This window comes from Heloderma suspectum, chromosome 14 (assembly GCF_057233095.1).
Source record: "Heloderma suspectum isolate Gila_16-S chromosome 14, 16-S_ref, whole genome shotgun sequence".
In the NCBI taxonomy this organism is placed as follows: domain Eukaryota; kingdom Metazoa; phylum Chordata; class Lepidosauria; order Squamata; family Helodermatidae; genus Heloderma; species Heloderma suspectum.
Genome location: NC_139471.1, coordinates 11,161,997 through 11,177,694, shown reverse-complemented (window position 1 = coordinate 11,177,694; position 15,698 = coordinate 11,161,997). Strand labels below are relative to the sequence as shown.

The 15,698-nt window shown below is 46.2% G+C and overlaps 1 protein-coding gene across 1 annotated transcript in view; it reads right to left on the bottom strand.

Moving 5' to 3' along the window:
* The window catches only part of AIF1L (allograft inflammatory factor 1 like), a 39,336-nt gene that overhangs the window by 16,630 nt on the left and 7,008 nt on the right, over window positions 1–15,698 (bottom strand). Inside the window, exon 3 of the mRNA XM_084820599.1 lies at window positions 8,067–8,133. Coding sequence (XP_084676725.1) covers window positions 8,067–8,133 — 67 coding nt within the window. The remainder of the gene's footprint in view (window positions 1–8,066; window positions 8,134–15,698) is intronic.

Here is a 15,698-nt window from a genome sequence, read left to right as displayed (position 1 = left end):
TCTCTCCATCATCTCTCTCTCTGTCATCTATTTCTCTCTCTTTCTCATCTATCTATCATCTCTCTCTCGCTCTCTCTAATCTATCATCTATCAATCATCTCTCTCTCTCATCTCTCTGTCATCTCTCTCTCTCTCTCTCTCTCTCTCTCTCTCATCTCTCTAATCTATCACCTCTCTTTCTCTCTTTATCATCTCTCTCTGTCATCTATTTCTCTCTCTTTCTCATCTATCTATCATCTCTCTTTCTCTCTCTCTCTAATCTGTCATCTATCAATCATCTCTCTCTCATCTCTCTCTCTCTCTAATCTCTCTCTGTCATCTCTCTCTCTCTCTGATCTATCTATCATCTCTCTCTCTCTGTCATCTATTTATCTCTCTCTCTCATCTATCATCTCTTTCTCTCTCTAATCTATCAATCATTCTCTCTCTCTCTCTCTCTCATTCCTCTAATCTATCATCTCTCTTTCTCTCTCTATCATCTCTCTGTCATCTATTTATCTCTCTCTCTCATCTATCTATCATCTCTCTTTCTCTCTCTAATCTATCAATCATTCTCTCTCTCTCTCTCTCTCTCTCTCTCTCATCTCTCTAATCTATCATCTCTCTTTCTCTATAATCTCTCTCTGTGTCATCTATTTATCTCTCTCTCATCTCTCTCTCATCTCTCTCTCTCTCTCTCTCTCTCTCTCTCTAATCTATCATCTATCAATCATCTCTCTCTCTCTCTCCTCTCTCTCTGTCATCTATTTCTCTCTCTCTCTCTCTCTCTCTAATCTATCATCTATCAATCATCTCTCTCTCTCTCTCCTCTCTCTCTGTCATCTATTTCTCTCTCTCTCTCTCTCTCATCTCTCTAATCTATCATCTCTCTTTCTCTCTCTGTCATCTCTCTCTCTGTCATCTATTTCTCTCTTTCTCATCTATCTATCTATCATCTCTTTCTCTCTCTCTAATCTATCATCTATCAATCTCTCTCTCTCTCTCTCTCTCATCTCTCTAACCTATCATCTCTCTTTCTCTCTCTCTCATCTCTCTCTCTCTCATCTATCTATCATCTCTCTTTCTCTCTCTCTCTAATCTATCATCTGTCAATGATCTCTCTCTCTCATCTCTCTAATCTATCATCTCTCTTTCTCTCTCCATCATCTCTCTCTCTGTCATCTCTTTCTCTCTCTTTCTCATCTATCTATCATCTCTCTTTCTCTCTCTCTCTCTCTCTCTCTCTCTAATCTATCATCTATCAATCATCTCTCTCTCTCTCTCATCTCTCTGTCATCTATTTCTCTCTCTCTCTCTCTCTCTCTCTCTCTCATATCTCTCTAATCTATCACCTCTCTTTCTCTCTCTATCATCTCTCTCTGTCATCTATTTCTCTCTCTTTCTCATCTATCTATCATCTCTCTTTCTCTCTCTCTCTCTAATCTGTCATCTATCAATCATCTCTCTCTCATCTCTCTCTCTCTCTGATCTATCTATCATCTCTCTCTCTCTAATCTATCATCTATCAATCTCTCTCTCTCTCTCTCTCTCTCTCTCTCTCTCTCATCTCTCTAACCTATCATCTCTCTTTCTCTCTCTATCATCTCTCTCTCTCTGTCATCTATTTCTCTCTCTCTCTCTCTCTCTCTCATCTATCATCTCTCTTTCTCTCTCTCTCTAATCTATCATCTATCAATCATCTCTCTCTCTCTCTCTCTCTCTCTCATCTATCTATCATCTATCTATCACCTGTCTGCCTTCATACTCTCTGTTCCTTGAGAATATATTGCGAAAACCGCAGAAGCGAACAAGAGAAGTCTTTTCATTTTTCACATGCTACCCCTTCCACGGCCCCCCTCGTTCTGAATATTCTAGGCTTGAGTCGACACAACCGGAGGGTCCCCAAGCGGCCCTTTCATCCCGTGTTCAATGGGGCAAAATCCTGCCTTGGTACGCTCGTGCACACAGACCGCTTTTACACCAATGCCAGTTCAGCGGAGGGGCTCCCGCGCCTCTCAGGCCCAGTGGGGGAGAAGGCGGCCGGAACAATGGGCCGATTGTCGGGAGACCCGGAGGAGGTGTTGGCGGTGGTGACTGGGGACTCTGGTTGAACAGGACTTTGAATCGCGGAGACAAAAAGCGCACAAGGCGGAACCGGACAAGCTGTGGGTTTGTGTGAGGGGGAGCCATGCCATGGTGACCCCGCCATCACAATGTTTGAAGAAGGCCTGATTCAGAGGGAAAATAATCCCCCGTTTCAGGATTTATTTATTTCTTTTAAACGGCACACAGGGGCATGGGTGGGAGTGAGAAATGACAGACATCTGGAGGTTTTTGCTCCGGGGAAAAGCTGCACAGCCTGCAGGCAATGGGTCTGAATTGCAAAGCCCAGCGGGAAGGAAAGAAACAACGGTGCTCACATGCGAAGCAAAGTTCAGTGGAACCGCTCAACTGATTACATTTCTAGACCGGCCCAATAGCCAGCGCTCCCTGGGCCGCTCCCAAAAATTAAAACCGACAGGAGAAAACGTAATATCAACCCTTTAAAACAGAATAAAACCAGAGTCAAAACAACCAGCAGGGAAAGAGATAAAAACACAATAACACACACATTCAAAAACAAAACGGAAGAACTAAAAAGCCTGGGGAAATAAAAAAGATTGCCTGGCGTCAAAAAGAGTGCAACGGAGGCACCAGGAATTCCACTGCCAGGGTCCCACCACTGAAAAGGCCCTCTCCTTATTCGGTGGGGGCACCTGTTGGAGGGGCTCTGAAAGTGATGTCAGGGTTCGGGCAGATATATATGGGAGTCAAGGGTAAGTTAAAGTTGTGGCTCCAGGGTTCTGATTTGTATTTATTGTTGCATTGATATTCCACCTTTTTTCCTCTTGCAAGGAGCCCGAGGTGGCTTCCACGGTCCTTCTCCTCTCCATTTTTATCCTCACAACAACCCTGCGAGGTAGTTGAGGCTGAGAGTCAGCGACTGGCCCAAAGTCACCCCGTGAGCTTCATGGCCAAGTGGGGACTAGGGCCCAGGTCTCCTGAGTCCCAGTCCAACACACTAACCATTATGCCAGACTGTCTCTTTCTCTCTTTAGGAGTTGGTTGCATACCAAAGGGGACAGACGGATGGACACCATGATAAGTAGGACCAGTTGGGTATTTTGACATCTGCGCCATTCGTCCATCTAGTTCAGGATTGTCTTCTCCAACTGGAGCCCTCTGTATGCGCAGGAGTACAACACCCAACACAGAAGGAAAAAACATTCTCAGGTGCCTGAAAGAACATTTATTATGCCCAACATGTTTTGGAAAGGACTTTCCTTCCTCAGGGGCTACTTATCTTTCTCCAAATGTGTGACAAAGAATCCTCGTGACGCTTCTTCTGTCCTAAAAGGCTCATTCCTCTGTCTTGAAACCAGCATTTTTAAGACAGAAGCTGCACTGGAAGGATTCTGAGGAAGGAAAATCCGAAAGTGTTGGGAAGAATAGGCTTTTCTTCAGGCACCTGAGAATATATTTGTTTCTTCTGTTTTGGGACACAGAAGTGCCTTCCCATCTTGCAATTTCTTGGACTACAATTCCCACCATCCTAGCCAGAACGCTAGGGTGGTGGGAATTGTACAAAAACGCTCTGTACGTGCTCAGGGGTAGTTTGCTTTTAGGCCCCCCCTTTTAAATTCAAAACAAGGACTTTCCCAGAGGCAAAAGAAACTCTGTACATGCTCAGAAGCTCTCAGCTCTAAAAGCGCAATGTTTATCAAGGGGACGGTGTCAGCCTTTAGTGGGGTCCCTGTCCTAGCTTTTGGCAAAGCTGAAGAAGGGCAGGAAGAAAGAAAGGGCAGCAGCAGAAGTAGCAGAGAGAGCTGGGGAGCGGGGAAACCACTCACAAACCTATGAGGAATGTAGAAATTACAGACTTGAAAAATATCCAGTGTGTTTTCACAATATGTCTTCTTCCAGGTAATGGAAGGAGTATCAGATTAGGACTCGGATTCAAATCCTACCTCAGCTATCAAGCTCATTAGGTGACCTTTGGCTGGTCACTCCATCTCTGCCTCCCTCACAGGGTTGTTGTAAGGGTAAAAATGGCAGGGGGGATGTATGCCACCTTGAGGTCCTTGCAGGAAAAGCAGGATATGAATCTCTTGGGGTAGGGACCTGCCATACCTGTAGTTTGTAAAGTGCCATGTACATAGATGGCACTATATTAATATCAATAAGAATAGTAGCAAATAGTAGTAAGAACAGTAGTAATTATTAGTAATGATCTGTAATTATTAATAATTGTAATTATTTGTAATTATTATTAATAATTGACATAATTAAGAATGTCAAAAAAAGTATAATAACATTTATATTTTTCCTAAATTAATAAATTGATGGTGGAGCATGCCCCCATTTTTAATAAGTAGATAATTTTAACATCATATCAACTAATCCTTTAAAAAAAGTCTCATGCAATCTACTGATTTTTCTAACGAGATAGTAATCTATGATACACAACCCTGTTAGGCTGGAATCTTATACACACTTACTTGAGAGTAAGTCCCATTAAACTCAATGGGACTTACTTCTGAGTAGATATGCCTAGGATTTCCTCAGTAGATTCTGATGCAATCTCATTCTCCAACCCATGGCCTGTTTGGACTCCACCAGGAAAACAGCCTTCAGTGTGGTGGCCCCCTTCCTGTGGAATTCCCTGCCTTTAGCGGTCAGGCAGGTGCCAATGTTGTGTTCCTTCCGGTGCCTCCTGAAGGCATTGTTATTTTGAGAGGCCTCCCTTGAGTGACCAGCCCTGGTTTATTAAATTCGGCCTTACTGGAACTTGTCTCTTTTTAAATGTTTTCACTGTTTTAACCTAGTGTTTTATTCTTTTATCTTTGCTGTTCACTGCTCTGAAATCTTTTAATCTGGAGCAGTATATAAATATTGTAAATAAAATAATAAATAAATAAAAATAAATGAGCAAAGGTATGGATTTTTAACGAATATCCTAATGTTGGTAGCAATAAGAATTGCATTCTGCAACTGTTAGCATATTTTTGCAGTCACCCTTGAAGGCTGGGTTCCCAAAGCAGGGATGGGCCACTTGGCATTATTGCCAAAACGTGTCATGCGTATTTCAGCTCAATAAATTCCCCATGTGGCAGGAGAGACAGGCGGCTCGCCTCTGATCCTGCTTTTCTGCCAGTGGGCCCTATTTATTTTCATTTTACAACATCTGTAGACCACGTTTCTCAGCCGTAATGGCTCCCAAAGCAGTTCGCCATCATAAAATAGGTTTATATGAAGATGATGATACTGCCCTCACAACGACAGATCTGGAATAGGAGGTGTGCAAAGTTGGTATACAAAAATGTGATTATGCTACTCATGGCCCTGATCCTCTGAAAGGTGACGATGGCATATTGGGGGGGGGAGTTTGACAGATGTTCTGCAGAGTCTTTACCCAAGTCCACCAGCACATCCAGACAGTCCCTAGTGAGTTAGGGAGGCAATCCCTTTTTGGGGGGGTAAGACACTCTGCACATGCTCAGGAGTATTTTGCTTTTAGGGCTTCCCTTCTTTAATTACAAAAGGACTTTCCCAGAGGCAAAAGAAACTCTGCACATGCTCAGAAGCTCTCAGCTCTAGTTCCACAATGTTATCAAGGAGGCGCTGTCAGCCTTTAGCAGGGTCACCGTCCATTCGGATGAGTTTTTGGCAAAGCTCAAAAACCGAGCTTGTGAAAGGGATGATAAGCGCCAGGGTCTGTTATGTGACAATTCAGGTCCTAAATTTCTGGGGAAACATGTCCATATGGATCTCATCTTGTGGTTCTTGCAGAATCCACTGGACCCTGGGGCAGGAAAAACTGGGTCAATCTGAACCGCCATCCCCACCTTAGACTAAACCCTAAACAGAAACCGATTTGTGTGTCCCCAGGCAAAGGAAACAGGGATGCCAAAACCCATCTCACATCTGTTTCTCGGTAATTTCCGTGTCAAAAAGAAGTAAGTGGAGAAAGTCCTGAAGCCTGTCCCAAACATTTATGATCCTTGCCCACACCTCGAGGCAACGGCCAAGGACAATTTTTACAGGACTACTGCAGCATCCAGCTGGAGAAGTTGCCACTGAAGCCAGCTCTTCCGAGTGGAGCTGTCTGCGTTTGGAGCTGTGCAAAGCGGGACCCCAAGGCATGACCAGCTCTTACGGCAGCTTCCCTCCAGAAGTGTTGGACTACAAGTCCCATCATTGTCAGCCAGCATGGTCAGCCAGCATCCCCTCAAGAAGGAACTGCCCACGGGCCCTCTTAATCAGCTGGGGGAAGGGGAGGAGGAGAGAGGGTTTGTGAACTTTGGGAAGGCTTTAAAAAGGGGCCTCTCTGTCCTCTGACTCAGTGTGCAGCTGCTGCTGTGAAAAAGGCAAATTCCATCTTAGGCATAATTAGGAAAGGCATCAAAAACAAAACTGCCAAGACCATACTCCCCGTATACAAATCTATGGTGCGACCACACTGGGAAAACTGTGCACAGCTCTGGTCGCCACACCTAAACAAAGATATTGTGGAGCTGGAAAAAGGGCAGAAAAGGGCAGCTAAAATGATGGAGGGGCTGAAGCAACTCCCCTGTGAGGAGAGCCAGCGTGGTGTAGCGATGAGAGTGTTGGGCTGGGAGATCCGGGTTCCAGTCCCCCCTCGGCCATGGAAGCTCACTGGGTGACTTTGGGCCAGCCACAGACTCTCAGCCCAACCTACCTCACAGGGTTGTTGTTGCGAGGATAAAATGGAGAGGAGGAGGATAATGTAAGCCACCTTGGGTTCCTTGCAAGAGGAAAAAAGGCGGGATATAAATGCAATAAACAAACAAACAAACAGCTGGGATTGTTTAGCTTAGGAAACAAGGCAAGTAAAAGTAAGACATGATAGAGGTGCTTGGTGTGAGAGAAAGTGGACAGGGAGACATTTTTCTCCCTCTCATAATACCAGAAGCCAAGGGGGTCCTCCCATGAAGCTGCACAGTGGGAGATTCAGGACAGATCAAAGGAAGGACTTCTTCACACAGCACGGAGTTAAACTATGGAACTCACTTCCACAAGACGTAGTGATGGCCACCAATTTGGGTAGCTTTAAAAAGGGATTGGATAAATTCATGGAGGAGAAGGCTATTGATGGCTACTAGTCCTGATGGCTCTATGCCACCTCCAGTATCAGAGGCAGTATGCCTGTGTACACCAGTTGCTGGGGAACAGGGGCGGGAGGGTGCTGTTGCACTCCTGTCCTGCTTGTGGGTTTCCCATGGGCAGCTGGCTGGCCGCTGTATGAACACAATGCTGGACTAGATGGACCTTGGTCTGATCCAGCAGGGTTCTTCTAATTTCAGCTGTTGAGCTACACCTTCCCTTGACACTGGCCCTATGTGCACCCAGCGTTTTAGAAGATTGTGCCAGTGTTGGGCCCCCGCCTGGGTGTGAGTCACAGCTGGTGCCCAGCCATGATGACCTAGCATCATCATCTTCAGGGATTTATACTCCACTCTCCAAACAAAGAAACCAACAAACCAGAGTGGTTTGCAACATTTCACAACAACAAAACACTTTTTTTTTTTAAGATATGGCTATTTGCTAAAAAGAGTAAAACCACTAGCAGCTGTATTAAAAACCCATCTGAATTCAAACAGATCTGATTGAATTAAAAGCGCTAGGAAAATAAAACAGAATGGGAGTGCCACCACCGAGAAGGCCCTTTTTCCCAGGAGTTGCACAGGATACCTCAGAAGGTGGGGAAATCCAGAGGAAGGCCTCTGTTTAAGATCTGAAGTGTAATGACTGGCATATGTGGAGAGAGGCAATCATCCGGGTACTCTACTAGCCTTCTCTCTCCCATCTCCTCCAGTTTTGGGGAACCTTGCAAGGAACAAGTCAAAATAGAGGAACAGTTGGCCCAGCAAACCTCCCAGAAGTTTCCTGGCCCTCGAATTTGCCTGCCCCAGCCAACCTCTGGTACTAGCTGTACCACGCACACATGCATGCACCAGGAAAGAACCGTAGGCAGAATTTCCAACAGCTATTCCTTACGGTCTACTCTGAACAATGTGGTTTAGTACCTTTAAAAACCGCAAGCTTCTCCTCCAAATCCTCTTCATCACTGAACTTTGGGTCACAGAGAAACTCCTGAGGAAGGGGTGGGGGGAGAACAAAAAACATCCTTGAAGACATTTAAGGAAGAAACAAACCTTCAGGTGGATTTGTGCGACTTAACCTTGATATAGTAATGTGGGAGTGTTCCGAGTGTAGCTGTATGTTTTGCGCAGCTGAAAATGTTAGAGCCGCAGTGCCATAGTTTTGCTTTGCTTTGGTTAACTAAAGAAAAGCAACCTGGGGGAGGGTTGTGAACTGGAAAAGCGGTGGCGTCTTTCTGCACTTGCTTGCTTAACTCTTTCCTCACCTGTAGCTTATCTACAGGTCCCCAATTGCTTTCCACCACCACTCCGCCCCATAGGCAGGGGGGCTCAGACCACCTATGAGCTAGTTTTGATCTCTGCAATGGGGAGAAGTGGCTGGGAGGGGAGCTACTGAGTGGGGAAGCAGAGGGAGGGAAAAGCTAACCCTGCCTGGCTTTCCCCCTCTGAATCCACCACCACTCCGTCATCCTGAAGTTTCCCCAAGAAACAAAACCTTCAAACAAGACAAAACATCACACCAGGCTTCTAAGACGTTTGAGCACAACATCAAGTTAGCCCTTTCTGTAATCTTAGCAACGACCCTGCAAAGTAGGCCAGTCTGAGTTATCCTCCCAAGGGCAGTGTCTCTGAAGCGGAGAGAAACACGCTTGCCTAGCGCGTGCCTTGTCTGAGACTGGAACCAGGAGTGCAAGCCGACAGCTCACTTTTTTTTAATTAGCAGGGATCGCAGAATCATAGAACAGTAGTGTTGGAAGGGGCCTACAAGACCATTGAGCTCACCCCCCTGCTCAGTGCAGGAAGCCTGCAGCACTCGGCAGTCCCAGGTGGTCTCCCATCCAAGTACTAACCAGGCCCGACCCTGCTTAGCTTCCGAGCTTGGGCGCATCCAGCCCTTTGCTCGTATGCTGAAGTCATCTGTCGCCCCCGCTCAGACTTCCCCGTCCCCTCTGAGCTTAGCTGCCATCCTCACAGGGTTGCGTGTGTGTGGAAATGGGTTTTCCCAACAACAGTATATAAGGCACAACATCAGAGCATCCGCGGTTCTAATCCAGTGGCATGCTCCAAATTCCGAGGGCCTCGTGGGCATGGGTGGGCAAAGAAGAAGCCAGTGTGTCACGGCATGTGCCCCAACCCTCACCCAGCCACCTCTGCATCCAGCTGCCTGCCAGAGAGCCTTGTTTTTCATTTCCTGCATCTGCCTCGCCCTCAGGAGCCTGACGGAATTTAACGGCTAACGGCTCCGGTTCCTCCGCCAGCACCACGGCCAGATTCCACATTGCAGAAATCGCCAGCATCTGCTCTCCATTTGGCTCTGGGTTTGTCCTCCTCTCTGCCTGAGGAACAAGAAATCTCCAATGGATGACGCCCAGCTAACAGGATACTGTATTCCCATATCAGTCCTTCCAAGCCCTGCTGCTTTGGATCAGTTTAACTCAGGAGTGCAGAACCTCACGCCCGGGGGGGGGGCAGATCTCGCCCACCTAGATTTCCCCAGATGGCCCCACCTGACTTTCCCCCAACCACCAATCGTTTGGTGTTTTCCTGGCTTTTGTGCAGTTTTTCCTCTGCTCTAGAAGGTTGAAATGCTTCTCCTAAGGCTCAGTTGCTGGCCGGAACAGCCTGACGTCACAACAGGCTGGTATTTCTGATGTTTTTGTGCCTGCCCACCACTGGAATGTGGCCCCCGAGAGCTTCTCCGAAATGGAATGTGGCTGAAGGAGGTTCAACACGCCCGTTTTAACTGGCAATGCTGGGGACTGAATTTGGGACATTTGCCCGCAAAGCAGGCACTCTCCTAGGACCGAGCGATGGGATCTGGCCTGGGGGAAAAGCAGGACTCAGAACAGATCCTCCAGTCCCCATTTATTCATTGCATTTATATCTCACCTTTTTCCCTCTTGCAAGGAATCCAAGGCAGCATACATAATCCTCCTCCTCTCCATTTTATCCTCACAACAACAACCCTGTGAGGTAGGTTGGGCTGAGAGTCTGCGACTGGCCCAAAGTCACCCAGTGAGCTTCCATGGCCGAGTGGGGACTAGAACCCAGATCTCCCAGCTCCCAGTCCAACACTCTCACCACTACACCACACTGGCTCTTGTTAATTAATGCCAAGCGACAATCCCATGTCTGGGGCTCTGGTTTTAGGCACCCAGATAGGACAAGGCGTGTATGGGGATGAGAGAGAGGGCTGCCCAGTTCGGCATCTCCATCTGCTGCCAGAACTCAGAGCAGGGTCAGCAGCTGGGAGGAGATGACAGGCAACCCTGCGCTGCGGCCAGCCCAGCCTTGGGAAAGTCTGAGAAAAGTTTCGGCTCTTCCATATAAGGTCCAGGCTGGCTCCCAAGGGGGCGACCTTGCCGTGCCATCCCAAACGAGGCTGGTATGTCAACTATGCCGCAGCAATTTCGGAGGCTTTGGGGCCGGATCAGGTTTGAGCCATCACACAGCTGGCAAGATAATAATAAGAAAGCAAAAGCGGAAAACAAACAGCTCGTCCTCCTCTATTCCAAGGGCAAGGTTGTAGGGGCAACCGGTGAGAAAGATACTCAGAGGTTTGACAGCCGTTTGACACCCACAGAGGGAGAAAGGGACCTCCTCATGCTGCTGCAACAGCCTCATTTACTGCTGTGTTAATAGACTGTCACCCCCGGATTTAAAAGCTAAGGAGATTCTCCTCCTTTCACTGGTTAAAGGGATGCTGGAAAAAAAGAGAGTCTCATAACAGTGCAAAATTCAAAAACAGTTTAACCTAGGGATGCTGGAGAAATTTCAGATGCGCTGAAATGAGCTCAGATTTCTAGGAATAAGAATCTGAGAATCCGGCCTGCAGAATCTGCCATGGAGCGCCCCCCGTAGGCTGCGTGGAGTCCGTGGACTTCCGAATTCTTTTTTTTAACTCTCCTGAAATCTACGCATATTTATGTGTAGGAAAATATGCAAGTTTCTGCTGAGACTGGTAAACATATGCGAGGAAAAGTTGAATGGAATGGGGGACAATGCGCTAGATGTTAGGCACTAAAGTAAATCATGTTGATTGTTGCGAACCCTCTTACGGAATTATTTGCAGAATTTTCCGCATGACGAAAAGAGTTTGGAATTTGCCTGTGGGCGGACGACGGAACAAAAGGCGCCTGACAATCTGTCAAACACGGAGGGAGCAGATTTCATGCAGTCTGTCCATCCCTAGTTCCACCTCACTAACTGTGGCATACAGAGTGGCTGGCTGTGCATTGGCAAGCATGTGCACTCAAGTCAAGATACGTGTCTCCCCTACCCCACCATGCACACTCAAGAGATTTAGCTTCTGGAGACCTGGGGAAGGGAAACCGGCAGAATGGGGTTAGCAACTCAGATTAACCACATTTAAGTAAGCGACCTTCAAAAAATAAAAGAGGAGAGTGGTGAGCCAGGGTCAACCAGACATTTTAGGGAGCATGTGTCAAAGCTGGGCCCCAGGGTTGTTCCTAGGAATTTGAAAGATGCAGGGTCCCAGGCCCATAGGACACAAATCTGCATAAAATCTGCACATGCTAATTTATATCTATATACACAACGGTAGAAATAATTACTAGGATTTATATTAATTGCACGGGAGGCAAAGCCAGCTGGTTAATTTCTCATCCGAATCATCCCAAATCAAATACATACTTCAGTTAATTTGCACCCTGCCTAGATCACCCCAAACCACATTTTCTAAGTGTAATTGCCATGGAAGGGAAGGCTTGAGGGGGGGACAGTGTAGCAGGATGTGCAAACTGGAGTGTTAACCTTTCCCTCTGTAGCTACAATCGCCTCATGCATGGCAATTAAGCCAACGGGAAACAAACCCTTCTGTTGGCATCAGTGGACACTCAGAGCTTTGTAGAATAGATCCGGGCCCCTGGGAAATAGAGTCAGGGCCAGGCCTTGTGCGCCCAGGAATGGTAACGCCCCTGCTAGGCACACTTTTGCCTCAGTCTCGCTCTTGTCATGCACAATTCCTCCTTTACAACTAGAAGCCCCACTTGGAGATACGTTCCCTTTCTCCAGATCACCAGGTGCATCTAGTGAGCAAAACGGAACATGGATGAACAGCCAGGGTCAACATCTGCATTTGGAGGGCCTTTTCTGCTGTGCCCCCCCCCAGTTGTGGAATGAGCTCTCTAGAGAGGTTTGCCTGGCGCCTACATTGTTCTCCTTCTGGGGCCAGGTGAAGACCTTTTTATTCTCCCAGTATTTTAGCATTTTAGTTTCCTAGTCTTGTAGCTTTGGTGTTTTAAATCTGTATTTTAAAACTCGGCATTGCTGCTAGGTTTTATTCTGGTCATACTGTTATATTGTGGTTTTAAGCGTTTATATTGTATATTGTTTTATGCTGCACTTTGTGGTTTTAATTTTTGTGAACTGCCCAGAGAGCTTCGGCTATTGGGCAGTATAGAAATACATACATACATACATACATACATACAATTTGCCTCAGCTGCAAGCACAGAAGCTGTGCCTTGGGCCCAGTTGCCCTTGCTCGACTGGAATCTTTGGCTTTCTGGGAGCTCTTACAAATGCCTCTTGAACTCGTGAAAAGCATTCAGGTCAGGTTTTGAAAAAACAAACACTCCCTCCTTGTACAGCTACCCATGATAAGAGATAGTGGTCAGAAGATACCTCATGTTGTTTTGTGTCTCTGAAGCTACAGAGGTTTAAGCTGGGCTGGCGTCAAGGGTAGCTGTGGTCGGGCATGTGCTGACGGCCCACACCCCAGCAGGGGCCCACTGACAAGAACTCCCTGGAGTTGCTCCTCCTGTTCACCACTGCAACCTGCTTGTTTACCTGGCCCAGACAACAATGGTGGTGAGAAGGAGGGGCAGATCTATTTTGTTTTTAGGAGTGTGTTTTTTTAATGAGAACCCTGGGGTTGGGTGACTCAGGACACTCCTCTATTTGAAGGGCTGTCCTGTCCAAATACGGATGAAAGATAACCCCCTCCAGCATAAGACCTGTTGCCCCATCCACAGTTAGCAACTGAGCATCAGACTGAATAGGCAAGGCACACAGATTGCCTGGTCACAGCCTTCCACACAATGGTGAGATGTGCTGTATTTCTATTTAAATTGTCAGCTTGGATTAATGGTGGATCAACTGCACTGGCGGAAATGGACTTTCCCTCCCCCTCCTTCTCACGGCAGCCCGTCCAGCTCCTTGAAAATGCATCCCACAGAATCAGGAGACCCTGGGTGTCACCACACAAGGCTAAAATCCCACATCCTTACTGGGGCTTTTGCTTCTGGGTTCTTTGCGGGATTAAGATCGGCTCCTTTACACGGGAGGACACGTGCTTCAAATCTCAGACATTCTTTCTCAGCAACTTCTATGTGTTTCATTTTACAGTCACTAGATGTTGCTGCGGTTACAGCAGAACTGCGCAAATTCACATGGCCGATATATCGGATTAACGTTCCTTATCGGGTTATCTCGGATCTTTTAAAAAGAGTGATAAAGGTCAGAAAGTGCAGGAGGTGCCCCGGAAGTCGATGTCATTGTGTAAAGGACCCACACCTTGTGTAGAAATGCTCCCTGCTGAATAGGGTGAGCTGTAGTGTGGGCAGGAGAGGGGAGGGAGCATTGCCCCCAAATCAGGCAGAGGGACGTTCTGCAAGCAGAGCTGTTTCTCTCACAGAAGGTCCCTTCCTTTTGCAGGAGACAGACCCTGAATCTAGCCCAATACAATTATTTGCAAATCTGCATCTGTCCGTATAAATTAGCATGCATAAACTGTATATGTATAAATAAATAAATAATACATAAATAAATAGGAAAATGTATACGTATAAATTAGCAAATTTTATGCAAACTGCTGCCCTCTTTTGTGGTGATGCATTGCCCCTTTTTGGGGTGATTCAGAAATGTCCGTCCTACCTTAAGGTTCACCCATGGGAGCCAGGTGCAAAACAGGCTCTATGCTACCTCTAGTGTCAGAGGCAGCATGCCTATGTACACCAGTTCCTGGGGAACATGGGCAGGAGGGTGCTGTTGCACTCATGTCCTGCTTCTGGGTTTCCTGTGGGCAGCTGGCTGGCCACTGTGTGAACAGAACGCTGGATTAGATGGACCCTTGGTCTGATCCAGCAGGGCTCTTCTTATGTCTTATATTCTAATAACCTTGGGTGATTGGACATGCACTAAGCATTAAGGAACATCGAACAGCTCAGCGTGGGAATTTATCTTCAGTACCAAAATCAAGCTCACAGTCCTTTCACCACCAACCCCTCCCCACACCACCCCCAGCTACAAACTTTCTTTGTTTCAGCGGATTCATATGAAAGCGGGATGGGGGCAGAAAGAGAACCTGTTTTTGGTTGTTAGGGTTAAAAATCAGAAACCCTTGATGATCTGCTGCAGCATCCCTGAAACTGGTGCCCTCCCAATGTTTCAAAGTACAACTCCCAGAATTCCTAGCCATTGGCCAGGCTGATGAGAGTTGCAGTCAAAAAACATCTGGAGGGCAACAGCTTGGAGAAGGCTGATCTACTGCAAATCACCCAAGAATCTGCTTTGGCCTCCTGGTCTACCTTCTGCCCAACTCTAGCTTGAAAAGATTTTTGTTTCGTGTCCGTCCGTCCGTCCGTCCGTCCATCCAATCCATCTAATCTAATCCATCTAATCTAATCCATCTAATCTAATCCATCTAATCTAATCCATCTAATCCATCATGTAATCTATCATGTAATCTATCATGTAATCTATCATGTAATCTATCATGTAATCTATTTTATCTAATCTAATCTAATCTATTTTATCTTATCTATCTAATCTAATCTAATCTTATCTAATCTATCTAATCTAATCTATCTAATCTAATCTATCTAATCTAATCTATCTAATCTAATCTATCTAATCTAATCTATCTAATCTATCTAATCTATCTTTATCTCTCCTTCTTCTATTGTTTATTTTTTATCTTTCGTTTTTAACTTTTATCATCAAGTGCCACCATTTACAGAACCAGAAGTGGCTGGAAGTTATTTTAGAGCTGTACCCTCCCGGTCTCAAAACAGCAGGTTGTAGGAACCTGGGAAAGTTTGATCTAGTATTGCACAATAAGATTAGACAAGAATTTACAAATCCTGCAGCCTCTTCAACCCCTCTGTTCTCTCCCTGCACCTTTATCTCCACGAACTAGCCAGGAGCAGGAAGTCTGTGCTTAAGTCTTAGAATGGAGGATGATTAAAGTTGTGTGGGGTGATAAGAAGGGTAGGAAGCTGCAGACAGGAAGAGGGAGGGATACAAGAGGCCTTGAAGTACCATGTGTGAGGAAAGGAGTATAGGTTGAATTTTTGCCTGGCAGGCAGCTGTTAGAGACACAGGATCTCTTCCAGGAAAGAAAAGCAACATCTAAAGCTTATTTGTATTTTTGCAAATACTGGGGTTCCTTCCTCCCTGTTGGGCTTTTTCTTTTTTTTCTTTTTGGCTGCATAGCAATCCACTTTTGTAGAATTAAGTTTGTGGTTTGTATAGAATAAATGGTGATAAGTGATAGAACATAATAGAGTCTAGAGTGTCAGTACTGGGGAGACC